Source organism: Perca fluviatilis, chromosome 3, assembly GCF_010015445.1.
Source record: "Perca fluviatilis chromosome 3, GENO_Pfluv_1.0, whole genome shotgun sequence".
NCBI classification, from domain to species: Eukaryota; Metazoa; Chordata; class Actinopteri; order Perciformes; family Percidae; genus Perca; species Perca fluviatilis.
The window spans coordinates 27,519,817-27,547,154 of record NC_053114.1 but is presented as its reverse complement, the minus strand read 5'-3'; the positions used below and the strand labels follow the sequence as shown (position 1 = coordinate 27,547,154).

At 40.2% G+C, this 27,338-nt stretch overlaps 3 protein-coding genes across 7 annotated transcripts; all 3 read left to right on the top strand.

The window, feature by feature from the left end:
* The first annotated feature begins 350 nt into the window (after positions 1 to 350).
* gfod2 (glucose-fructose oxidoreductase domain containing 2) lies at positions 351 to 5,519 on the top strand. 4 transcript variants are annotated; one of them, XM_039795516.1, is made up of 4 exons: positions 352 to 531; positions 835 to 945; positions 2,345 to 2,724; positions 4,200 to 5,519. In XM_039795516.1, the coding sequence occupies exons 3-4, from the start codon at positions 2,472 to 2,474 to the stop codon at positions 5,099 to 5,101; spliced, it is 1,155 nt and encodes a 384-aa protein (XP_039651450.1). In that variant the 5' UTR covers positions 352 to 531; positions 835 to 945; positions 2,345 to 2,471; the 3' UTR covers positions 5,102 to 5,519. The 4 variants fall into 4 exon arrangements, with proteins under 4 accessions (XP_039651453.1, XP_039651450.1, XP_039651454.1 ...); XM_039795519.1 differs by lacking the exon at positions 835 to 945 and having other exon boundaries at positions 351 to 531; XM_039795520.1 differs by lacking the exons at positions 352 to 531; positions 835 to 945 and adding an exon at positions 579 to 599.
* A 3,428-nt stretch (positions 5,520 to 8,947) lies between these two features.
* Positions 8,948 to 27,298, top strand: LOC120556121. 2 transcript variants are annotated; one of them, XM_039795514.1, is made up of 6 exons: positions 8,948 to 9,957; positions 10,320 to 10,757; positions 11,839 to 12,216; positions 12,316 to 12,753; positions 12,993 to 13,351; positions 26,130 to 27,298. In XM_039795514.1, exons 1-5 carry the CDS (start codon positions 9,696 to 9,698, stop codon positions 13,337 to 13,339), a joined length of 1,863 nt encoding a protein of 620 aa, XP_039651448.1. In that variant the 5' UTR covers positions 8,948 to 9,695; the 3' UTR covers positions 13,340 to 13,351; positions 26,130 to 27,298. The 2 variants fall into 2 exon arrangements, with proteins under 2 accessions (XP_039651448.1, XP_039651447.1); XM_039795513.1 differs by lacking the exon at positions 26,130 to 27,298 and having other exon boundaries at positions 12,993 to 14,410.
* On the top strand, positions 15,850 to 27,204 carry LOC120556122. The gene is made up of 4 exons (XM_039795515.1): positions 15,850 to 16,312; positions 20,345 to 20,722; positions 20,832 to 21,269; positions 25,774 to 27,204. The coding sequence occupies exons 1-4, from the start codon at positions 16,291 to 16,293 to the stop codon at positions 26,115 to 26,117; spliced, it is 1,182 nt and encodes a 393-aa protein (XP_039651449.1). The 5' UTR covers positions 15,850 to 16,290; the 3' UTR covers positions 26,118 to 27,204.
* Positions 27,299 to 27,338: the final 40 nt, after the last annotated feature.

The window sequence follows — 27,338 nt, the reverse complement described above, 5'->3', positions numbered from 1 at the left end:
GAACACTTACATTCCTGTCTTGCAGGAAATCGCGCACGGAACGAGCGGTATGGCTGGTGGCATTATCATGCTGGAGGGTCATGTCAGGATGAGCCTGCAGGAAGGGTACCTCATGAGGGAGGAAGATGTCTTCCCTGTAACGTTCAGCAACTTTTGATTTTGACCATCCTTTGTTCAGGGACACGTTTATTCTGTTAGTCACATGTCTGTGAAACGTTGTTCAGTTTAGTTCTAGTTGAATTGTTTTATGTTCATACAAAGTTTTACGCATGTTAAGTTGGCTGAAAATATGTGAAAGAATGTGGTTTGAAAGGACATATTAGCTGTTATATAATTTATTTTATTTTATTTAAATCTTTTTCCTTTTGAAAGCTTTGAAATGCTGTATAGCCTACCACTTCTATGTGGAATCTACTGTTGATCTGCTATCACCCCTACCCCTCTAGAAAAAGGGGGCGGAATAGCATACACTGCATACAGAACCAAACCAGACCGTAGGCTACCATTCATTCCACAGAACCCGTTTAAAAGGTAACTTGTAGAAATACCATAAACTATTAAAAAAACAACAACATGAAGTTAACCTACTTTTCAAATGGGTAAGCGGTCAGCGGTGTATCAAGGCTAGCATACTGAATCATGGGAAAACACGGTGCCCGATCAAAGAATGTACTTGCTCCACAGGCAGACCTATATCGGTGACATACGTTTATCTAAATTGTGTTTTAGTTATTTTGCTTTATCTAACCACTTTACGTGTGTTTGACCAAAGTCATATTTTCGTGTCTTGCTAAAGGCGTCTGTGTATCCTACTTAACTCTCCGCCTCTTGTAGTATCTCTGGTCCTCCCCACAGTCCTGCCGTTGCTACTGAAGTTACCATTAGCAACTGGGCAGCGCCCCGGCTGAGCACCTTCAATCGCTGTTGATGTTGTCGTTAAATACAGTAGGTAGCTGATGTTATATTTCATTATGGGTTGCTTTTTATAACAATTTTAAAGACGGTTAGGTAAATTAACTTTAGATATTAGCTCTTTGAAGTACATTCGTTTATACGGATATTTTTGAGTTCGCTTTGCAGCTGTCTGGCCCGGGCTAGCTGAATGTGCTAGCTAACGTTATCAGCATAGGTTGTGCGTGTGTGAACCTTAGCTAGCTATCCGGATCATATACACCTTAAAGCAGTGTCTATTTTTCGCAAGTTTGTGGTATCGTAACAAATAAAAAGACTAATGCCCAACTACAATTGATCTCGACAGAGATCATTTCAAACGGCATGGCTTTGTTATCTGACCGACAGCCACACAGCACGGCTCGGTTACTTTCCAGTGGCGTCCAGTATGTTAGTGAGGCTCCAACAACTACTGCCAGCCTGGTAAATGTGTGTTTGTTTGGCCACGCTGTTTGTGCCCTGAGGTGATGCAGTGTGCAAAAGGGAGAGCTTATTTTCCCCAAAGCTTCATAGGTAATGCAGGTGCACAGGCACACACGCATATGTCAGTCTGTTGTTGTACAGTGATGGCTACAAGGAGGCAAGTGAGGCACACTGTCAACTCCTGCAATGTTCACGTCACATCTTCTCCCGTAAATACATATTTACAATATTATAAATAGACAAAACATTTGTAGTCTTTGCACCTCCTCAGTAGAGTTCAGACAAGAAAGAACTGTTAGATAACTCTGTGGGCAGGTGCTCCCCACTGCACAAGCCCACTAACAGCAATTACATGGACGACAGATGTCAACGCAACAGTCGCAGCTCACCAACAGTTAGATCAGGAAATCAGCGAAAGTATGTGGAGAGTTGTGAGGGCCTCGGGTGAGCTGAGCTACACACTATTTCATATTTAACCTAATGTTGTTAAGATAAATTGTTTATTTGTTAAGCTGCTGTGTGTGCAAGTTGATGTACATAAATGCCACTGTGTGCAACCTGGATAAGGTCAAACACAGATATAAACTGCACTTGCGAAGTTGCGACAGAGGTAGAGGTGACGTTGACTTTCGGTGGGTGTGGAACATCTAAGGAATGGCATGTTAACTGTGTAACAGGAAACAATGTAAGTAGCTGTCGGAGACTGCTGATGAGAAAAACTGGTCTAGTCATGGAGTCTAGACCTCTATTGGACATGTTTGTCCTGTTTGTTGATACAGTCACTAGATAATATACACATTATGCTATGAGACAAGTTATTGTCTGTGGCTTTTACATGCGTGGTCATTATTGCTCATCTAAAGTTTAAGTATCGTATGGAAACAACATAAAATTACATAAAAAATGTATATTTGATTTTGTCAATGTCACGGTTTGTCAACGTCACTTAGTCTCTTCTTTTCTTTCACAGGTACCGTAAGCTCTCCTTGATTTCCAGACACAGTCAAGGCCTTGACAGGCAAGGGAATCGTAGGCTGTTGGAATGTTGGTGAGGCTGGCAATGGTTAACACGTAAGGTCGCAGTGAGTGGCACTGTCATGTTGCCAGGAGTCGGTGTATTTGGCACGGGTAGCACAGCCAGAGTGCTGGTCCCGTTGTTGAAAGCTGAAGGCTTTGAGGTTCATGCACTCTGGGGTCGAAGCGAAGAGGAAGCATGCTGCTTAGCAAAGGAGCATGGCATCCCATTTCACACCAGCCGATCTGATGACGTCCTGCTGCACCAAGATGTCGACCTTGTTTGCATCTATATTCCACCCTCAATGACAAGGCAAATTGCTGTCAAAGCACTGGGTAAGAGGGCATAAACACACATACACTTTTAATAAACTGCAGACTTTTTTTTACTTTTGTCAGCCTGCCCTGTCTAAAAAAACCTTGGGCATATTTAAAGTGTATGACTTGGACTTTTTACACTAAACATTTGTGCTAAGCATACATGCAGTCACTCCATCACAAGCCATAAAACATACTATACATTGCTTGCATTGCTAAAGAAACAAAACGAGAATATTGGTGGATATTCAGTTTTCTTCCTAAATACCAGGTTCAGATCCTTAATTCCAGTTTCCGCTGACACTGTATTGCCCTCTCAGTTAAACAAACTGCTAATGTGACCTGACCCAGCTGGGCGTGGCAGGTCGACTCTGGAAAAGATTAGAAATTTTTGACTGTAATGACCGTACTCCCCAAAAGATGCATGGCTGTGTTCTTCTGTAACGTATTTCTCAGGGTTTATCCTTGAGATGTGATGAATGGTAATGGTCATAGATGTGATCACAGGGAACATAGCAATTTGAGGCGAAAACCCCAAAACAAACCTAACGACAAAAACTTGAAATTGCCCACATCTCGTATCTGTTAGCAGCACATTGAAGCAAACATAAGCAACGCATTGTCGTATCAGAGGAGAGTAGATCTATAACGTTAACTTACTGTATCTGATGGAATTCCTGAGTGTTGACCTCAGCTTCCTGTTTTAGTTGCAACTTCCTGAGTGTGTCCCCACCAAAGGGACTACTTCCAAGAGGTACTAAAGGGCGCTGATCTCCATATATACACACCCTCTTTGCTATCACGTGTGGTTGTAGGAGAATGTTGACTTTTTCTTTATTCATACCAAACCCCAGGAACTGAGTAGTAATGGCATTTAAGGCCATCAACTCTGCCTGAGCACTGAGACACCAAGTCCACCCTACACCTTCAAATCATAATAAAAGGTGCACCTAGCTAAAAGAAATGCAGTCTAATACAACAGCCCTGCAATCAGTCCTACATTTCTTTTGCTGAAACTGATTTAGAGAGGCATTGAATAAACTTTATGGCTTTATTTTGGAGTCTACAAGTTGGTTTGTTATGCTGTTTATATTGTATTGCGTTATGCAGAGAGCTGTTTGTATAATTTTGTTTACCCTCTGTGATCTAAACGGAAGTAGCAACTGAGTGTATGTAAAACATAAATTGAGTGTAAAGCTTTATTACTAGTTTAAGGCAGATTAAGAACCATAGTGAGGGAACCCGGTTCTCACCACTTTCAATTGCATTATAAAGGATACATTTAACAAAGTAAATCAATTGTTTAACCTTTTTTGTTGCTGCAATACAAGATAACCAACAACCATGAAAAGGTTTTTATGTGGGAGTGGGAGATTTGCCATATTGTATCTTTCGAAATGTAAAAGTATTGTCATTTCACTTTACCTCAGAGATCATTGAATTACATTTTATCTTAATATTGATAACCCCTTCCTTTCCCTCTCTCACTGCAGGTATAGGTAAGAATGTTGTGTGTGAGAAGGCTGCAACAGCTGTGGATTCATTCAAGATGGTGACTGCTGCCAGATACTACCCACAGCTGCTGAGCATTATGGGTAATACCCTGCGCTTCCTGCCAGCTTTTGTGGCAATGCGCCAGCTGCTGATGGAGGGATATGTTGGCGAAATGCAGGTGTGTGATGTCAGAGTCTATGGCCCCAGCCTCCTGGATCAGTCGTACGGCTGGACATGTGAGGAGTTGATGGGAGGAGGCGGTCTGCACACTGCCGGCTCGTCCATCATTGACCTTTTAAGTTACCTAACCGGGGCACGAGCCCATCGTGTTCATGGCTTGCTGCGGACTTTTGTACAACAAAATGGTTTGATCCGAGGCATTCGCCGCGTCACCAGCGATGATTTTTGCTTCTTCCAAATGTTGATGGGTGGTACCGGCTCTAGCTCTGGTGGTGTGTGTTGCACTGTGACCCTGAACTTCAACATGCCAGGGTCATTTGTGCACGAGGTTATGGTAGTTGGATCCACTGGAAGACTGGTTGCCAGGGGAACAGAGCTGTATGGTCAACGCAATGGGAGTAAAGGTGAGGAGCTGTTGCTAAGCGACAGTGGGTGGGCGGGACCAGAGGTAAAAGAGATGCCCCTGCCTCACCTGCGGGGGTTGAGCTCCATGGTAAAGGCACTGAGACAGTCTTTTCAGGCTCACGAGGAGCGCAGGTCATGGGCGCGAGGATCGGTTGCCATGGCACCAACATTTGAGGATGGTCTGTATGTGCAGACGGTGGTCGAGGCGGTGAAACGGTCCAGCTGTAGTGGCGAATGGGAGTGTGTCGAGATCATGAGTCAGGAGCCAGATCCGAATCACAACCTGTGTGAGGCTCTGCAGAGAAATAAGAACTGAATATATTTATACAGCCAGTGCAACTACTACATGTGTCTGACAAGCTGGGCTCTGAATGTTTTACCTTTAATTCAGCTGCTGAGGCAGTTTACATTACCCATGACTACTTTTTGCATTCTGTCCCATTTTGAGCAGAATATTTTCCTTTAGAAAACATAACTGTTTTTACACTAAATGTGTTAACCACAGCTCCATTATTCTGATTCTCAACATAAAATATTATAATAGCTGTGTCAAAATCTACCTGTGCCCCATTTACACGTTTATAACCTGTACCATGCCAAAAAGTAGACACAGTCTTTATTACATGGAGTCATGACTGCAAATGTCTGGCAAAATAAGGTTGTTATGTGTCACTTGTCAGCAAGGCACCACCAATGTCAAATATTGGCTAAGTTCCTTGTGTTAAAAAAAAAAACTTTCAGCAAATGTCTGACCATTTCCTTTTATCCTCACTTTAAGCAGCAAGTGTGGATATATTTGTTTTGGTTTTTTGTTTTTTGGAAACATGCAGTTTGTTGTATTTCACTGATAATCAGAGATAGATTAAATAGCTTATACTTCATTCTTGTGATAAGGTAAGAGCACAGCTCTTCCTGATGTACTGTATGCCAGAACTTTTTTTTTTATATTTCCTTTTTTTTTTTTTAAGTCATCATACCGTCAGTAGTTAAAGTGTTTGCCAGAGTTGAAGATTACAGTAGACTATTTTGTTGAGCTAGGCATCAGCGCTACTGAAACAAAGTGGTACACAAGCATCCCAGTTTTGGGTCATGACCCGTTGTTGAGCCAAGCTGTAAATTTATTAATTTGGCTCTAATTAAAAGCCAATGTACAGTCCAATCTAGAAAACATTTGAATCTCTATTGTTCATAACATTTAGATGTATTTTGGTGTTAATTTATTCCCAATGCGAATAGCACCTTATTCTGAATGACATGAATGTGAATATCAAAGCTCGAGGATGATTTGACTAACAAAACACTTTTGTTGTTTGCAGTGTGGCGACTGGCAGAATGCAAATGATGCTCCGTTGGAGCACAGCCTTTTGTAAAATTCAGAATAAGAATAATGGAGCTGTGCAGAGTTTAGTTTTTATTTAATTTATATTTTTTTGGAGTGTGTAATAATAAGCATACATTTAAAGATTGCAAGAGGGGCTTGTAGGTTTTTATGTTATGACATGCCATGGCATACATAAGATACCAGGGATTGAGTAAAATAAGCTATGTAGAAAACTGAATAATGAAAAGTCTAATTTGTAGCATTGCCCCTAAAAATTCCCAATTCTATAGAGATACTCAATCTTAAATCTTAATTTAGAGTATCTCTCACACCCTTAGGTAGGAAAACTGTGAAAAGTCTCCTTCTTCACAGACAAAGCAGCTATGGTGAGCTGGAATTCATGACTGCTATAGTGGATTTCAGCAGTGACATGTTTTCATAGTGGGGGAAAAGGTATCTAAACATCTAATTTCAAACCACTCCTGCATCATTCATATGTTCAGTACATTCTGTCATCATTTTATCAAAATATACTACTTGAAGAAGTTTTAATGAGGATGATAGCGCAACACTAGTCTGGCTTACTTATACTGCAAGGAGACGTGCCAGATTTCAGGCTGGCTCCTTCTCTTTCCGCTATCTATTTTGCAAGGATACCCGGGGCTTAGCGCCGCAGAAGACGATATTGATTGATTAAAAAAAAATACAAACAAGCCAGAGCATTTTCTTTTCCTCTATTAGAAGGTTAACCCATGCAGCCAGACCATACTCCAGCAATGCAGTGTTGTGAGTAATATTTTGGGTAAACGCTGGCTGGAACAAACATATGGAAAGACTGGATTATGCCTCAGAGAAAGGGATTAATAGATATGTTTGGTACCTTTTTTTTCCACTGAAACCTCACCAATGGTAATCTAATCAACCATACTGAAACTGACTTTGAAGAAGGAAACTACCACCTTTTAACAGCCACCTGTCAAGTTTCCACAGGATGAGCATTTGATGCTTAGATTATAGATTTTAGGTGAAGTATCACATTATTTTACATTAGCAGAAACAGGCTTGTCCTAGAAATTACAGATTAGTGACCTTTTATTGTTAAACTGTCAGAAGATATAGGGTATTTGACTACTAAATTTAGTTTAAAAGTGTGTGAGAGGTTTGTATACATGTGTTAACCATTGAAGTAAATGTATGCTTTTACAAGATTTTGCTTCATGCAACCTATGCATATAAAGTTATTACAAATGTTTAAATCCCGAGAGTGGAGCCACGATCCAGCCCCGTACACCATTCATCCCTAAACATTACAGGTCTTTTCGTTGAGTAGAACCACTGGATCTGACATGCGCGAGAGTATAAATGTGTGCCTCTCTAACTTGCTAAGACCAAGAGAAGTTTACGGTCGTTGTAGTCACTCACTGCATCTGCACTGCTGAATATCCTGAATAATATTGGGCCTTAGCGCTCCTACAGCTGAGACAGGAGGTGAAGACGAAAGAAGTGTGCTGGTTTGATTTGATTGGTCTGTTCCCTACCCACGCAGGATCTGCAAATAAGGAAACATACATGTTACACACTTACCTCACGCTATCCTAACAGTGCTTTACAAAAACAATTAATAAAGTTTACATTAAGTGTATTATTTTTTTTTTTAAACACATCACATTTGCCTGCAGGATGTTCCATAACCCACCACTATTAAAATACATTCCAACTGAGTTTTCACCTTATTGTTTGTTTTTTTGCACTGATAACTGATAAAATGCCACATATTTAATATGCAGTGTGATGCTTGTACCAGCCGGCTCACTGTAAAACTGAATTTAACGTGTCTGTATAAGGAAGCCTTTTTGTATTTATTTATGTCTTGGTGTGGAGAAAGTTTCCCATCGTTTATTCTGTTCAGTGTTTGGGTTTTCAGCCTGTGAATCTCTTGTTAAAATATTTAACTTGTTTAGATTTAGTTAGTTTTAATTGATAATATGGCTTTTTGAGCACAATGTGTTGCATTTAAGTTGGGAAACTGTACTGTTCATCTGCCTGGAGGATATTTCCCTAAATAAATACAGTTTTATTCATTTAGTGTTTTGGTCAGACTGCAGTTTATTATGTAAAGACAAAATCAGTCTTTAACTTAAGTAACTTTGAACTTTTTAAGCGAAGAACTTTATGTTGTACTTTATATACAGTCTATGGAACTTAACTGTGCCTCTTCTCAAAGTGCAGGTTTGCTGGAAACTATCATTGACTAGTAATCTATCGCCATGATTTATAGTTTAGCTACATCAGATTACATAGCTATCATATATTAGTAGGGTGCTTGATATATTTGAGTTGATTTTTTTTCAAGCACAACCATAAATGCAGACCAAAAAAGCTGTAAAAAATCTACATTTACATTATTTGGATATATGTTGTTAACCGTTTTATAATTAACATCAGTTGTATGATTATTATATTTTGTAATTGGACAAGTGAAACATTCCGTAGTGGTTATATCTTGTAATTACAGGTGTAAAAATCATAATACAGGAAACGGGTATCAAAAGGACAGTGACCCTTTTATTTGATGAAATGAAGCAAAGGAGATGAATATCATACTATCTTACTACAGTATCATACTCCTTTGTGGTACATATGATCCCACATTTATAAACATATTCAACAAACTTAAAAAAAATTCCCTTGTCCTTTTACCGAATATGCAACAGACGAAGTGTATATATCTATGCAGACGAAGTAGCTACAACAATGTCTGAAAAACACATTTTATGTATTATGAGATGCCGGATATGACGTTTGGCGGCAGCAATGCATTGTGGGGCAATGTGTATCAAAATAAACACAACAGCTAACGTTAGCTAACGCCACTACTATTAGTACTATTACCGTTAACTGTAGCTAGACAGTTTAGTAAAAGATGATAATTTGGAAACTACCAATCAATGGAAAATACATTATCTCTTAATTTCACAGTAACAACTACAACTGACTGTTGTAGCTAGTCATTTTTATTGTATGTGTTTTGTCTTGTATTTGTCTGTCTTTTGCTATGTTTAGTATTGTGCTGTGGACCGTTTTTGTGTCCTGAATAAAGAATAAAGTAAAGTAAGTAAAGTCACATATACAACGCTGAATATGAGCGGTACGTAATCTCGACCACAGAGGCAATGCTGTGTGATGATTAATGTTATGTTATCATAGCTAGCTAGATATAGCACGGACATTTTTGGGGGGTTTCGTTTTTTTTTCTTGGATGTAACGTTATTATAAAATACCATAGACTATAAACAGTTATGTAAGATACACATATGAGTATTATAGCTACGTTTTTTGTTAAACCGTCGACGAGGCGGATATCCTTGCGCGGATAGCGGAAACTACCTCTACTACCAACGGTCAGCGAACAGCTGTGAACAGCTGTGAACAGTGGCAATACGATTCTTTTCAGCGGCTCTTTTTGGTACGATAGCAAGAGCACCGAGTCGTAACACTACGTGGTGAGAGTCGTTCTTTTTATCGTTCTGCCCAAATTTCACTGCCTGCCCTATATTCGCTCTCCTTTGCTAAACGTAGACAGAAAGAAATGAGAACAAGAGGTAACCATGTGTTTGGGGGGGGGGGAATGGGCCAAACTCGAAAACGCAGCGGCATTTGGATGCACTTCAGCAATAAAGGCAACGATAAAGCGGAGTGTAATATTTGCAGATCAAACTTATCACATAAATCCGGGTCAACAAACAATCTTCACCGCCACTTAAAATCACATCATCCATGGGCGCAAGTGGCCGTGGATGTGAGACGACGACGAAGTTATGATAATGATGACCAAGACAACCCTGCATCAGGTACAAAGTGGTACAAGTCATCCATCGTCACTCACACCTATGCATCTACCTCTGAAACTTTGTTTTACTTTGTTCTTTAAAACAAATCTTGTGTGAAATTGTTTTCAGATTTGCACTAAAAATCTCTTTTATATTATAGTCATTTTTTTATTGTGCCAATAAAATGCTTTCTAATATTAAGTGTTACATGAATTGTATTCATGACAAGGAAACTTCATTTACATTAGACATTGCATACAGAGGGTAAATTCAAAGTAGTAAATTCGCTGACAAAGCTGAAAGATGTGGTGTCACCTTGTGTAATGTTTACAATGCAGATCATTGACAGTCATATATATGACTTTTGTTTTCCTCTTATTTAGTGGAGGTGGCTCTGGAGGACTCTGACACCTATACCACGGTGAATGATGCTGATATTAATTCTGCCAGTAATGGCATCCTGGAGGCTGCACAAGGAAGTCTAGCAGAACAAATAACACATGAAGAGGCGAGTGATGACCGCTCTGTGAAATGTAGGCAGAAAAAACGCAGCTTGGTTTGGAGGCACTACGAATACCTGGACAGTTTGGCTGCTGCTCGTTGCCGCATTTGCATGAAGAAGTTACAGTGCCATAAAGGCAGCAGCACCAGCAACCTGCATCGGCACTTGTCAAAGAGACACCCAGGGGTCTTTTCTCAGCTGGTAGCAGTCAAGCAGCACCCACCACCACCCCACTCATCACAGGGCTCAAATGCTAACGGTGACACATCGACACCACCAGAAACTGTTGGGGCCCCAGAGAAGCAGAGACAGTTTTCAGGTAATGTTTTATAGCTCACTGCTGTTTGTGTATGTCATTCATACTGACTTTTTCAATGACATCTTGCTGAATAAGTGAAATATATAAATATTTTTTAACACATTTCGTCATTTATCAGAAGACAAATATTAAATGTTGTCTAAACACAAACCTAGCTAACATATAATCCAAAATGCAGTACAAAATTAGCAGAATTCAGATTTAAATTAGGAACTGTCTGATCAAAGAATAAGAAAAAAAGATTGTGAACCACAAATTTGACACCAGCTTTCAGTACTTGACAGTTTTCAACACTCTGCTGTGGACACATTTTGGCTTGTACCAAAAGGTATTGAGGTTAGATACCCAACCCTGGTTTTTTATCAAATCATGCATCATCATGGTCAGAGTTTCAACATACAGTTGGAGTAATGTTATATTTTTCGCCTTGTAAATTTCCTTTATAATCCAACTGGAAAAGTAAATATGAAAGTAAAATATCATCCGATCAAACACTATTTCAGTACTTATCTACTCAACCACTCAAATACTTGTTGTCATTTTCTCAGTCATTTTAAGACAGCAATTTGGTATTTCAGCAACCATAATCACCTAATGTAAGGTACGAAGTGGTACAAGTCATCCATCGTCACTCACACCTTTGCATCTACCTCTGACACTTTGAAAAGTTGTTTTACTCTGTTTTAAAAAAAAAAATTGTTTGAAATTGTTTTCAGATAATTGATTATCCATCTCATTTGCACTAAAAATGTGTTTTCTATTATAGTCATTATAGTTGATTTTTATTGTGCCAATAAAATGCTTTCTAATATTAAATTATACATGAATTGTATTCAAGGCAAAGTAACTCTGTTAACATTAGACATTGCATACAGAGGGTAAATTCAAAGTAGTAAATTCACTGACAAATCTGAGAGATGTGGTGTCACCTTGTGTAATGTTTACAATGCAGATCATTGACATATATATATATATATATATATATATATATATATATATATATATATATATATATATATATATATATATATATATATATATATATATATAATAACCTTTCTTTGTTTTCCCTCTTATTTAGTGGAGGTTGCTCTGGAGGACTCTGACACCTATACCACGGTGAATGATGCTGATATTAATTCTGCCATTAATGGCATCCTGGAAGCTGCACAAGGAAGTCTAGCAGGACAAACAACAAATGAAGAGGCGAGTGATGACCGCTCTGTGAAACGTAGACGGAATAAACACAGCTTGGTTTGGAGGCACTACGAATACCTGGACAGTTTGGCTGCTGCTCGTTGCCGCATTTGCATGAAGAAGTTACAGTGCCATAAAGGCAGCAGCACCGGCAACCTGCATCGCCACTTGTCAAAGAGACACCCAGGGGTCTTTTCTCAGCTGGTAGCAGTCAAGCAGCACCCACCACCACCCCACTCATCACAGGGCTCAAATGCTAACGGTGACACATCGATAAAAATAAATCATAGTTACATGTTAATCAATAATGCATTGTTAGTTGCAGTCCTAATTATAACTTTTTTGTTTTCCTCTTATTTAGTGGAGGTGGCTCTGGAGGACTCTGACACCTATACCACGGTGAATGGTGCTGATAATAGTTCTGCCAGTAATGGCATCCTGGAGGCTGCACAAGGAAGTCTAGCAGAACAAACAACACATGAAGAGGCGAGTGATGACCGCTCTGTGAAATGTAGGCAGAAAAAACGCAGCTTGGTTTGGAGGCACTACGAATACCTGGACAGTTTGGCTGCTGCTCGTTGCCGCATTTGCATGAAGAAGTTACAGTGCTTTAAAGGCAGCAGCACCAGCAACCTGCATCGGCACTTGTCAAAGAGACACCCAGGGGTCTTTTCTCAGCTGGTAGCAGTCAAGCAGCACCCACCACCACCCCACTCATCACAGGGCTCAAATGATAACGGTGACACATCGACACCACCAGAAACTGTTGGGGCCCCAGAGAAGCAGAGACAGTTTTCGGGTAATGTTTTATAACTCACTGCTGTTTGTGTATGTCATTCATACGGACTTTTTCAATGACATCTTGCTGAATAAGTGAAATATATAAATACGTTATTTTTCACTCTAATACACATTTAAAGCAAATGAATATCAAGTTTCAAAAAGACTTTTCTTTTTTATTTTGTGGTTCTACTGTATCCAAGATTGTGAGACTAATGAGACTAGACATGTGGCTTTCTCTTTCCCTCCCTTTTACAGGCAAAGTGAAAGTTTCAAGAGCTTCTGAAGGAGAAAAGCGTGTGTTAAGGAGAGAGCAGGAGCTGATAGAAGCTCTGAGGAGAGTGCAGAAGGAGGAAGCTCGGGCTCTGGAGCATCAGAGGGAGCTGCTCGAGAATCTGCGTGCAGTGAATGCCAGGGAGGCAGCTGCAGAGAGGCAGCAGATTGAGTCACTGAGGAAAGCACAGCTAGAGGAAGCCAAAGACTTGAGTAGACAGAGAGAAGAGGTCCAGAAGGAAAAGACAGAGCTGCAGAAGAAATGGGAAGAGCTTCAGCAGGAAAGAGAAGAACGTGACTTGTTGTTGTCCAGAGAACATCAAGCCTCCTGATCATATCCTGACATCACTGGTACCTTTTTTCCACTGAAAACTCACCAATGGCAACTGACTTTGAGGAAGGAAACTACCACCTTTTAACAGCCACCTGTCAAGTTTCCACAGGATGAGCATAGAACCATAGAACACAGATGTTAAGTATCTATTGATAATATATACAGGTCTTTACTCATTACAGTAATACTGTTTACACAGTGTTTATATATTTAATATAATCTCTAAATCTCCGCTCAGGTTAGTTGTGTTACTGACTCAGCACAACTTTTTTGCAGCGGTTCTGTGCGGAGCGTAGCGCCGCCAATGACGATTCTGATTGGTTTAAAGAAATGCCATTAAGCCAGAGCATGTTTTCTTCCCATCCCCGAATGCTATGTGGAGTAGCCAGACCCTCTTTGGAGGAAGGTCTGGCAAAGTGAGACTACCTATAATCAGACAGAATATTAATTTTCAAATATGTTAACTGCATGATGCAACATGTTATATAATGCCTCATCTCCATAAGAATTATCATTTCTCCATGGGAGCATTATGCTGCAGTCATGTGGGGATTACAGGATATGCTTGCTCGAAATAACTGAACTTTTTATGCGAAAAACTTCTATATTCCTCATGTACTTTATATACAGTCTATGGAACTTAACTGTGCCTGTTCTCAAAGTGCAGGTTTGCTGGAAACTATTATTGACTAGTAATATATCGCCATGATTTATAGTTTAGCTACATCAGATTACATAGCTCTCACAATGTCATATATTAGTAGGGTGCTTGATATATTTGAGTTGATTTTTTTTCTGGCACAACCATAAATGCAGACAAAAAAGCTGTAAAAAAAAATCTACATTTACATTATTTGGATATATGTTGTTAACCGTTTTATAATAAATATCAGTTGTATGATTATTATATTTTCTAAACATAATACAGGAAACGGGTATCAAAAGGACTGACAATTTTATGAAATGAAGCAAAGGAGATGAATATCATACTATAGTATCATACTCCTTTGTGGTACATATGATCCCACATTTATAAATTTATAAATAAATTCAACAAAACTTTTAAAAATTCCCTTGTCCTTTTACTGAATGTGCAACAGATAAAGTAGCTACAACAATGTCTGAAAAATACATTTTATTTTCATTATAATCTAAATCATCTTTTATAAAAAAAATTGGAGTATGATGCTGCGTTCTATTTTTAGGCCTGGCAAACTCGATTCCTTTTAAGGATTCGGGTTATTCTGAGCCACTCACTAAACTTATCCAGGTTAGCGAGTCACTTGAGTCAGTATTGCTAAATCGCCAAGGAAACTCAGTCCTACTCGCCACCTCATGCAGCTGCTCACAGGAGAGCCATTTAGTCACAGGAAATAATTGCCAATTAAATTATCAAAATTCCATCAGCAAGCCCTTCTAGCTTGGAAGCTAGCCTTTGTCCACAATTTTTCACCGCACAAGACTTTCCTCTGGAACAATTGTAACATAGTCACTAGGAACAAATCCTTATTTTTTTCGAATTGGTTCCAAAGAGATATAAATCACATTCTTAAAGATCCCATGGCATAAAAATGTCACTTTATGAGGTTTTTTAACATTAATATGAGTTCCCCCAGCCTGCCTATGGTCCCCCAGTGGCTAGAAATGGCGATAGGTGTAAACCGAGCCCTGGGTATCCTGCTCTGCCTTTGAGAAAATGAAAGCTCAGATGGGCCAATCTGGAATCTTGCTCCTTTATGAGGTCATAAGGAGCAAGGTTACCTCCCCTTTCTCTGCTTTCCCCGCCCAGAGAATTTGGCCTGCCCATTAGAAAGAGAGAGACATCACGGCTTTCAAACGAGCAAAGTGGCAGTTGGTCAAGGCCACACCCCCACCCTCCAACTTTATCTACTCCTTTAACCTTAAAGATATCATCCGTTTCTACAATAATTTAGGTAATGGTGCTCTTGAGTATCTAATTAATTTTGTTATTCTGTATGCAAAATTCTATATATTCTATATAATTTCTAATTTTGTACCTTTTCTCATAGAATTTAAATCTCTACTGAAGTCACTTAGAACGTTGGATAACAAAAAACGAGCTTTTTTTCCCTGAAACCTGACTAACTGTAAATGTATGTCTTCTAGTACTTTTCTTTTTGTTGTTTGTAATGTCTGTTATTTTAATTTATTTCTCGTTTGTATTGCCTCATATGTTTCTATTTTTATTTTTTTTATTTTCATAAGTTTGTGCACTTGTTGTTCACGTGCTATCATTGCTTACCTGATTTTTTTTTAAGTAGTGTAGCCTAAGCATGTAGACACAGGAACGGAGAAATGCCCGCAGTGAATAATAAAATATATATATATATATATATATATTTGTAATATTATATATAATATATATATTTAATCGATCAACCTAATTTTGATATGCTGATCATACTCAGATTCTAGTCACCTCGAATGTTGTGGGCGGGGCTAAGTTCGGCTGGCATCCATGCTATTTTTCACTTTCACCCTGACTCGAGGAGAGACTTCACCGGCTCTACAGATCCACTCATGACAACGCAGCCGGCTGATTCGCGCGACTGACTTACTGAATTGAGGACTCATGAGTCATGATGACCTATGAGTCATCATGACTCATGAGTAGTAAGGAGTCATGATGACTCATGAGTCCCATGGTCTGCTAGCTTGCAATGTTTCCGGCTCTGAGTCTGCGGGTCGTCTCTCTGCTCGCTCAGTCGCTTGTGGAGCTGTGGTGGCCTACGAAATTGTAAGTTATAGCTTTTGGCAGCTAAGATGGCTAGGACTAGCAGTAGCTAATGTTGCAAGAGGTTTGTGAATGATACTAGAGACTCGCGTCTCATGAGTTCATTTAAAGACACGGGGGAAAGATGAGTGAGTCACGACTCAAACAGGTTTACTCAGAGGACACCGAGCAACAATTCCGATACGGAATCCAAGATGGCTGCGCCCTGTGTGACTTGTAAGTATGAATTGTTTTCATTGTTTTTGGACCGCTTTGGTTGTTTAAATAACGATTTCAATCACTCGTATTACTGCAGTACCTTACTGCGTCCGTATCACTTCCTGTGGGTATGGGAATCGGTCTTGGTGGGAGTGCAATATTGCATGAAGACTTGTTTCAAACGGGTGTTGCTAAACGTGGCTAGCGTTGCTAACTAGGCCAGTGCTACCTGCTACCCATATCGTCTATGGTGCTACCGCAACAACAGCTTTCCGGGTGGCGTCCATGTTTTTTCTCCAACTCGGACGCGCAAAACCTACCAGAACCCGAGCCCGTCTACTAATATAACCCTCTGCCAGAACCATGGATGTATTAAGAGAACAAACGCCGTGGAAGTGACGTAATATCCGAGGGTTGAGAGAACGCAGAGATTTATGGTGCGTTCTCGGTCGAGATGAACTGCGCCTCGCCTTTGAAAAGCTGTAAAGTGGACGAGCGCAGGCAGCAGCAGCAGCCGGGGGCGGTGACAAAAGTCCGCTCTCAGGTCGGACAGTTAATTGATGAATGCCAATCTGGTTTCATAAAAAATCGTCACATAGCCAATAACATTCGCCTAGTTTTAGATCTGATTGAATACAAAGACTTTCTAGATGATGAACACCTTATTTTATTCTTAGACTTTCAAAAAGCCTCTGACACGGTAAGCCACAAATTTATTTTTGACACCTTAAACTTTTTTAATTTTGGTAAGAATTTTATTAATGCTGTAAAAACTGTAACAGTTGTGTTAAATTGGCTAATGGAACCTCACCCAGATTTTACATAAACAAAGGTATCCGCCAAGGCTGCCCCACCTCGCCTCTTCTATTTTTGATTGTAGCTCAAATTTTATGTGATTTAATTCACAAGAGTTCATTCAAAGGAATTGCATTGAATGAAAGAGAAATACAAATTTCACAGCTGGCCGATGACACAACCCTGTTTCTAAAAAAATGTATCCCAAATAAAGTAAGTAAAAGAAATATCTTTTAAAATTCTTCACCATTTTTACCCCTGTAACAAGATTATCTCTAAATTTATCGAAAAATGCAGCTTTTGCTTTATGGAAGACCATTTATTCTATAGCTGTTCACATAGCTCTTCTCTGTGGAATGATATACAATGTTTCATCAATGATAAATTTGGCTCAAAAATACATTTATCTAATTTTGATATCTTCTTTTACTTTTCTGACTCAAACTCCTCTGTACAATATTTAGTCAACTTAATAATTTTGCTTGGAAAATTCTTTATTCATAAATCGAAATTTAAGAAAAATTAATTCTTTAAACTTGACTTAAAAAATTATATAGATTGTATTTCTGGATTAGAGGGTAAATCAGCATCAACATGTATGCAATGCAATCTATTGATTGATAGATATTATTATTTATTATATATTTTTTAATTCTTTTACTTTCTTATGTTTTTTATTCTTTATGAAAACATGTTCTGTAACAAAATGAGTTGTGTACTACAAGTTCAGTCTCTTTGTTTTGACAAATTGTAACAAAAATATTCTGCAATAATAATAAAAAAAGATGTATGACCGGAATTCTACAAACAGGAAAAAAAGAAAAAGAAAAAAAAGGTCGGACAGTTTCCAGCGGCCTTCAGACTGAACAGGAAGTGACAGAAACACTGTGGTCCGATTTAATAAAAAATGTATCAGACCCATATATCAGCTTGTACACAGTCTCCAGTTGTTTTTAATTATGAGTTTTTATGAATTAAAAGTAGCTGTCAAAATGCTCTACCTGTTGCTGATTTTAATTAACAACACACTGTAGTTAGATGATCTGTAATCTGAACAGATTTAGTCTCTCTGACTTCTAAACGTCATATCAGCCACGCAACATGTGGTTTGTACAGAATAAGCCTTTAAATCAGACAAATAGCAGTTAAAATCCCTCCAATTCAAAATCAATAAAATGTTTATATAAAACGTCATCATGTTGAGTCGATTGTGAACCAATCAGCTGTTAGAACAGCTGAGAGACCGGCGTTTCCCAGCATTCCCTGGGTCCGCCTGGCGATATTACAAATTCCACTATGGCCACGCCAAGACCCGCCCTTCAATAGCATTTATTGGCCAGCAGGAACGTAAGGTAACGTAACCCCATTTGTGCAGGTCCTATCTCCTGACCAATCGGTTATCCTAACCTTAACCACTCGAGGTGAAATGCCTAACCCCAACCAATCGAGCTGCTTCGTAGGGCGGGTCTTGGCGTGGCCATAGTGGGATTCTTAATTTCGCGTCCGCCTGGCCGTGTGTTCATGGACATCGGAAAAACGTTTTTCCGAGTGAAAACGTCAGCATTCACGTCACTTCCTGTGGGAATCAGAGGTGGGAAACTCTGGCTGGATTTTGATAACCGAGTTCCCCAGTTGGTGACGCGTTGTTGACAACTGACGTTTGATGGAGGCGACTTTGGTTCACTGAACATATTTCAATGACAATAAACTGTTTATTGTGGACAAATGCCTCTGCCAAGAAACATACACAGACATAATATGTTTAAAATTATTCATAAATAGGCCTATGTATAAAAAAACAACACATTATCCGTGTCTTTTCCCGTTAGTTGTCCTCCAGATAACACAAACAAACACTTGGCGATGTGCTGTTTGGATGCTCGCAAAAGAAAACCGCAGCAAATCTTATTATTGTGGCCTTCATGTTTTCCCACACCTGATGCTCTAGGCTACGCCCAACCGTTGGTGGCAGTCATACAACAAGTTGTTATGCCAAACGCCAATATAACAGAAGAAGAAGAACACGCATCCCGACCATGTGAACGCTGGCAGTCGGAAAAACAACGTAATCACGGGAGTGGTCCCAGGTGGCATGAACGCAGCATAAGTCTTTCAGTCGGTGAAAAGCAACTGCGCTGCCTGCGTCTCAGAACTGCAGCCACCTTGATCTTGTGAGGTTATTGTTGCCCACGTGTGCATGACGTCAGAGTAAGTCAGGATCAAGTCGGACACAAATCTAATGCATGCATTGGGCGGCAATCACTGTTGGTCGATTCTGCGCATACGTGGCTCATCTCAAACAAGCTAATTTCTAATACATAATCCATAGACGGGCTCTGAAGAATGCAGCATGAGATGCCGGATATGACATTAGCAATGCATTGTGGGGCAACGTGTATCAAAATAAACAAAATAAACTCAGCAATAAAGGCAACGATAAAGCGGAGTGTAACCCCTCATTTCCACCAACTGCGGTACGACTGCAGATCTGCTCCGCTGCGTGTCTGCTCCGTGCTCCGCCGTCCTTCAATACTCGCCAGGTCTGGATTTGTTGCGCAACGGCTGCGGCCATGACTGACAGCTGTAGTCACGAGGACCCACGAGATCTCGCAAATTCAAGTAGAATAGAACCACAAAATCAACAACAGTTTGTTTCCATCCAGAGGAGTAGAGGGGAAACGACTCTGAGCTGTGTTTTCAAGGTGTAGTGCAGGGAAATATGATCTGCCGTGAGCACGGTGTATTTTATTTTGAAAATTGACCGGATGGTTTATTTTGTTTCTATGCTCGACATCCTGTCCCGCAAAATCTGAATTGTGCTGAATTATTGCGCCACTCTCCGGCGTCCGGCAAAAATAGAAGCTCTGCGGAGCTGGGACGGAGTCGGAACGCAGCCGTTCCGGAGCGGCTCCACAGACGTGCCGCAGTTGGTGGAAATTGGGGGTAATATCTGCAGATCAAACTTATCATATAAATCCGGGTCAACAAACAATCTTCACCGCCACTTAAAATCACATCATCCATCGGCGCAAGTGGCCGAGGATGTGAGATGACGACGAAGTTATGATAATGATGACCAAGATAACCCTGCATCAGGTACAAAGTGGTACAAGTCATCCAAGTTGTTTTTCTTTGTTCTTTAAAAAAAATCTATTGTGAAATTGTTTTCGATTTGGACTAAAAATCTGTTTTCTATTATAGTTGATTTTTATTGTGCCAATAAAATGCTTTCTAATATTAAGTGTTCTTATTTAGTGGAGGTGGCTCTGGAGGACTCTGACACCTATACCACGGTGAATGGTGCTGATAATAGTTCTGCCAGTAATGGCATCCTGGAAGCTGCACAAGGAAGTCTAGCAGAACAAACAACAAATGAAGAGGCGAGTGATGACCGCTCTGTGAAATGTAGACAGAAAAAACGCAGCTTGGTTTGGAGGCACTACGAATACCTGGACAGTTTGGCTGCTGCTCGTTGCCGCATTTGCATGAACAAGTTAGAGTGCTCTGAAGGCAGGAGCACCAGCAACTTGCATCGGCACTTGTCAAAGAGACACCCAGGGGTCTTTTCTCAGCTGGTAGCAGACAAGCAGCACCCACCACCACCCCACTCATCACAGGGCTCAAATGCTAAAGGTGACACATGGATAAATAAAAAAAATAAAAAATCATATTAACATGTTAATCAATAATGCATTGTTAGTTGCAGTCCTAATTATAACTTTTTTGTTTTCCTCTTATTTAGTGGAGGTGGCTCTGGAGGACTCTGACACCTATACCACGGTGAATGGTGCTGATAATAGTTCTGCCAGTAATGGCATCCTGGAGGCTGCACAAGGAAGTCTAGCAGAACAAACAACACATGAAGAGGCAAGTGATGACCGCTCTGTGAAATGTAGGCAGAAAAAACGCAGCTTGGTTTGGAGGCACTACGAGTACCTGGACAGTTTGGCTGCTGCTCGTTGCCGCATTTGCATGAACAAGTTAGAGTGCTCTGAAGGCAGGAGAACCAGCAACTTGCATCGGCACTTGTCAAAGAGACACCCAGGGGTCTTTTCTCAGCTGGTAGCAGTCAAGCAGCACCCACCACCACCCCACTCATCACAGGGCTCAAATGCTAACGGTGACACATCGACACCACCAGAAACTGTTGGGGCGCCAGAGAAGCAGAGACAGTTTTCGGGTAATGTTTTATAGCTCACTGCTGTTTGACTTTTTCAATGAAATCTTGCTGAATAAGTGAAATATATAAATTTAGTTTTTAACACATTTCATTTATCAGAAGACAAATATTAAATGTTGTCTAAACACAAACCTAGCTAACATACAGTACAGGCCAAAAGTTTGGACACACCTTCTCATTCAATGCGTTTCCTTTTTATTTTCATGACTATTTACATTGTAGATTCTCACTGAAGGCATCAAAACTATGAATGAACACATATGGAATTATGTACTTAACAAAAAAGTGTCTTATATTCTAGTTTCTTCAAAGTAGCCACCCTTTGCTCTGATTACTGCTTTGCACACTCTTGGCATTCTCTTGATGGGCTTCCAGAGGTAGTCACCTGAAATGGTTTTCCAACAGTTTAGAAGGAGTTCCCAGAGATGCTTAGTACTTGTTGGCCCTTTTGCCTTCACTCTGCGGTCCAGCTCACCCCAAACCATCTCGATTGGGTTTAGGTCCGGTGACTGTGGAGGCCTGGGGTCTCATTTATAAAACTGTGCGTAGGATCCTTACTATAAGTGTACGTGCGCCCAAAAGCTCAAATTGGCGTACGCCGAAAAAAAGTCAGATTTATAAAACCGTGCGTACGCACACCTGTAAGCAATGTTCCCTTTATAAATCACAGATTGACTACAAGCGTGCGTACGTGGATCAGCCTCTTATCCCGCCCTGTACATGCCCATTTTTAACCATAAATAGTCAATGTAAAGCACCTCGTGAATGCTGATAAGTATGTTAATGACCCTGGCAGTTGTTCTTCGTTACACCGAAACATGCCGAATCATGACGACTGGCGGAGAAAACAAACAAACACAAAAAAAACTCTCAGACGCTCGGGAATTGCTGCCAATTGAATTATAATTTCGGCCTGTTGTCACACAGCGTATGGAAACCGGATCTATAGACTACCTTTATTAATAAAATCTTCCAAATCAGCAGGCATTACAGTAATCGGGGACAGCTTCGATATACCAGACGTATATAATAAGATTTAACATAACTATACATTATATCCAAACAAGCCTTAGTGATGAAGTTGAAGATTATATATAATATTTATTTAAAAAAAAAACACATAGCTGTCAGCCATTTCCCTCTGAAAACAGCCGGTTTCATCCAGAGTGGCGAGGACCTGTATTTGGACCGGGATGGCACGGTTCCGGCGCGTCGCCCTCTCTACTGGACGCAATTCAGTACATAGATCCAAGAGCGCAGCTATATTACTATTACAGCTATATTAGGGAATTTAAAGTGATGGTTCGGAGTAATTTACCCTAGGGTCCTTTGCACCATGACCTCAAGCCAAACACCCCCCCAGAAGCTTTTTTCACCTGGGTCTAACATTGGGCGAGTTAGCGTAGAGTAGCGTTAGCCGCTGAATAGCTTAGCGCGGGGCTAATGGACCCACATTTGTATCTCTTAAATGACCCCACTAATAATGCCCGAAATGATACCAAACGTCTACACTAGTATATATAGGTTATGCACTCATAAAACGATGGATTGTAAAGTTTGTAAGTACACCAGAAGGTTATGTAAATAACACTTGCCTGCTGGCTTCTGCTCTCTGCTATTGTTGTTGATGCTGTGAGACGAGTGCTTAGGGACATCTACAAATTACAACACCAAAAAGAGATGCAACAAAAATATTTTTTAATTTAACTTATTTTTTAAAGTAAGTGCTGTAATATAACTAGCAGGAGACAAGTAATAATTCAGGTAAGTTTGGAGACATTACCTTATTTAATCATTAAATTAATAAATATTTTTGTTGCATCTCTTTTCGGTGTAGTAATTTGTAGACGGCCCTAAGCACTCGTCTAACTGCAGGTAGCAGCAGCAGCAGCAACAGCAGCAACAGAGAGCAGAAGATAGCAGGCAAGTGTTGCAAGTGCAAACTTCTGGTGTACTTACAAACTTTCCAATCCATCGTTTTATGAGTGCATAACCTATTTGTACTAGTGTAGACCTTTGGTATCATTTCGGGCATTATTAGTGGGGTCATTTACGAGATACAAACGTGGGTCCATTAGCCCCTGCGCTAAGCTAATCAGCGCTCTAACGCTAGCAATCGCTAACTCGCCCAATGTTAGACCCAGGTGAAAAAAGCTTCTGGGGGGGGTGTTTGGCTCGAGGTCATGGTGCAAAGGACCCTAGGGTAAATTACTCCAAACCATCACTTTAAATCGGCATATGAGCCAGTCATCGTCATGGTTCCTGAAGTCTCTTTTTCTCCTGATTCTTCCATTCCAGTCCTCCTGCAGGGCCAGCAGTGCCATAATGCAGCATTACGCACGGGGTCACCGCAGTATTTATATGTTTAGTCTACAACAATTTGTGATTGTTAACACCTTGCTAAAATCACAGCAACAACTAGTGGTATCCCCCACCCCGAGATACAATTTGAAATCGAAATGTAATAGGCAAACACACTTTTCTTCATGCAGGGTTTGTTATAAACAGTATTAAATTTTAGACCGATAACGAGGACATAGAGCGTAACGATTGCGCGAGAGCTTAACGGCTGTATTTCCAGACTTTGACATTTGATGATATATGCACAGTTTTAAAGACAGATATTTAGTTATTTACACTGTGTTGTGCAGTTATCTAATGGTAGGGTATTTGATGCTATCCTGTATTCCATGCAGTCGGGCCATCTCCTACTCCTGCGCTCCGTAGCGGACAATGTGACGGCGAGACAGCGCTGATTAAATATTAAGAATGAGTTTTGATTTAAGATTTGAGTTTGAGGTGTTTATGGAACAATTATCACTCAGTACAAGCGCAAATAACACTGCTGGATTTAATCTTCATATGGTGTGAAGAAATGTGCGTGATACTTAAACATATTAAGAATAGCCTAATCGTTATTCCCACATGTACTTTCTGCAGTCTGACTTCAGTTCACCACCTCACCATCTGCGTCGCCAATTCCTATTTTCCAAAATGTGCGTACGCATGGGTCAGAGTTTGTGTGGAGGACCGCACATTCTCCCGTCAAGTTTGTTTTTTATAAATCACAACCTTTGCGTGGGAAGTGGCGTATGCACGTTTTCAGCCCCGTTTTGTGCGTACGCCATGTTTATAAATGAGACCCCAGGTCATCTGGCGCAGCACTCCATCACTCTCCTTCTTGGTCAAATAGCCCTTACACAGCCTGCAGGTGTGTTTGGGGTCATTGTCCTGTTGAAAAATAAATGATGGTCCAACTAAACGCAAACTGGATGGGATGGCATGTCGCTGCAGGATGCTGTGGTAGCCATGCTGGTTCAGTATGCCTTCAATTTTGAATAAATCCCCAACAGTGTCACCAGCAAAACACCCCCACACCATCACACCTCCTCCTCCATGCTTCACGGTGGGAACCAGGCAGGTAGAATCCATCCGTTCACCTTTTCTGCGGCGCACAAAGACACGGCGGTTGGAACCAAAGATCTCAAATTTGGACTCATCAGACCAAAGCACAGATTTCCAGTGGTCTAATGTCCATTCCTTGTGTTTCTTGGCCCAAACAAATCTCTTCTGCTTGTTGCCTCTCCTTAGCAGTGGTTTCCTAGCAGCTACTTGACCATGAAGGCCTGATTCGCGCAGTCTCCTCTTAACAGTTGTTCTAGAGATGTGTCTGCTGCTAGAACTCTGTGTGGCATTCATCTGGTCTCTAATCTGAGCTGCTGTTAACTTGAGATTTCTGAGGCTGGTGACTCGGATGAACTTATCCTCAGCAGCAGAGGTGACTCTTGGTCTTCCTTTCCTGGGGCGGTTGCAGTTCCTTTCCGGACTGACTGACCTTCATTTGTTAAAGTAATGATGGCCACTCGTTTCTCTTTACTTAGCTGATTGGTTCTTGCCATAATATGAATTCTAACAGTTGTCCAATAGGGCTGTCGGCTGTGTATCAACCTGACTTCTGCACAACACAACTGTTGGTCCTAACCCCATTAATAAGGGAAACAATTCCACTAATTAATCCTGACAAGGCACACCTGTGAAGTGAAAACCATTTCAGGTCACTACCTCAAGAAGCTCATTGAGAGAACACCAAGGGTTTGCAGCGCTATCAAAAAAGCAAAGAGTGGCTACTTTGAGGAATCTAAAATATAAGACATGTTTTCATTTATTTCACACTTTTTTGTTAAGTACATTATTCCATGTGTTCATTCATAGTTTTGATGCCTTCAGTGAGAATCTACGATGTAAATAGTCATGAAAATAAAGGAAAGGCATTGAATGAGAAGGTGTGTCCAAACTTTTGGCCTGTACTGTATAATCCAAAATGCAGTACAAAATTAGCAGAATTCAGATTTAAATTAGAAACCCAATTAAATTAAAAGAAATTAGAACTGTCGGATCAAAGAAAAAAAGATTGTGAACCACACATTTTGTGGTTCTACTGTATCCAAGATTGTGAGACTAATGAGACTAGACATGTGGCCTTCTCTTTCCCTTCCTTTTACAGGCAAAGTGAAAGTTTCAAGAGCTTCTGAAGGAGAAAAGCGTGTGTTAAGGAGAGAGCAGGAGCTGATAGAAGCTCTGAGGAGAGTGCAGAAGGAGGAAGCTCGGGCTCTGGAGCATCAGAGGGAGCTGCTCGAGAATCTGCGTGCAGTGAATGCCAGGGAGGCAGCTGCAGAGAGGCAGCAGATTGAGTCACTGAGGAAAGCACAGCTAGAGGAAGCCAAAGACTTGAGTAGACAGAGAGAAGAGGTCCAGAAGGAAAAGACAGAGCTGCAGAAGAAATGGGAAGAGCTTCAGCGGGAAAGAGAATGTGTCTTGTTGTTGTCCAGAGAACATCAAGCCTCCTGATCATATCCTGACATCACTGATTTCAAATTTTCTATGAATGCTTTGGGACAAATTCAAAGACATGATGATGTCTCCCCTTTTAGTAAAATATATTTTGCAGTAGTTTTCTGTCACAGCTGTGTTGCACTGCTTCTTTCTTCCTCTTCTGCCCACTCTGATCCTGTCTCGTTGTGTGATGTCCTGATATTACTCCGGTATCAAATGAATAGAAATGTGATCTAGGACAAACCTCTCCCTCCACACCTCACCCTGTACTCATGGCTGCAACAAGCAATTTTCAAATGAATATAGTAGTCAGAGACTGGCCATAAAAATGTATGTGTTGCTGCTCACTCAAGTCTGCAGGATAGGATCAGTTGCAAAAAATCTACATTTTGCCAATGAAATTGGAATGTTGTCAGTAAAAATCTGACACATCAGAGATTTTCTTTTACTGTGCGGTCTAGAGATGATCAGTCAAACAAATTGAATAGTTTCATGCTTTTTCTTTCCTTTTTTATACCAAATTACACCACGGCTTTAACGTGTGATCCTGTTATGAAACTTAAGTCTCTTGTTGAAATTTGTGGTGGTAAGAGGATGTGTGCTGAATTAGGCCATTTTTGAGAGCATCATATTTTCCTTCATTGACCTTTTTGTTGAAACAGGATGTTTAGGCAAGACAATGTTGGGAAGGATTTAGAGAGGCAGTTTTGATTTTGGTTAAAATGTTTTTATACTCCCACTGGAGTATCATCTTCCCTACAGGAACACTGCAGGTAATGGCATTAAAATTTGATCTGTAAGAGAATATTTTGAAGATAATTATATTGTACAATCTTCTTTACTGAATCAATACATAACTAACTTTTCAGGAATCAGGGTTAATTTATGGCAGAGCCGAAGGACACATTTTCTTTTGAAGTTGGAAAATGCTTACAAGGTGGTAGTGAGGTCAGATGCATTGTGGGTAACTGAGATATTGTTAATGGCAATACAAATTGTAATGTAATGTTTTATGCATTGAGCACCAAAAATGAAATTCTATTAATCTCCAGTGTATTGGTATTGTAAGTTTCTGAGGTAGATGCAACAGTTACAACCAAAAAAAAAGTGTCAAAGTGGGCAACAGACTCACTCAAGAACAGTAAACTTATTCTGTCCTTAAATCTAATTTTAATAAATGTTATTATTTATATTTATATGATCCTTACATGGTGTATATTCTTAATTGTATCACAG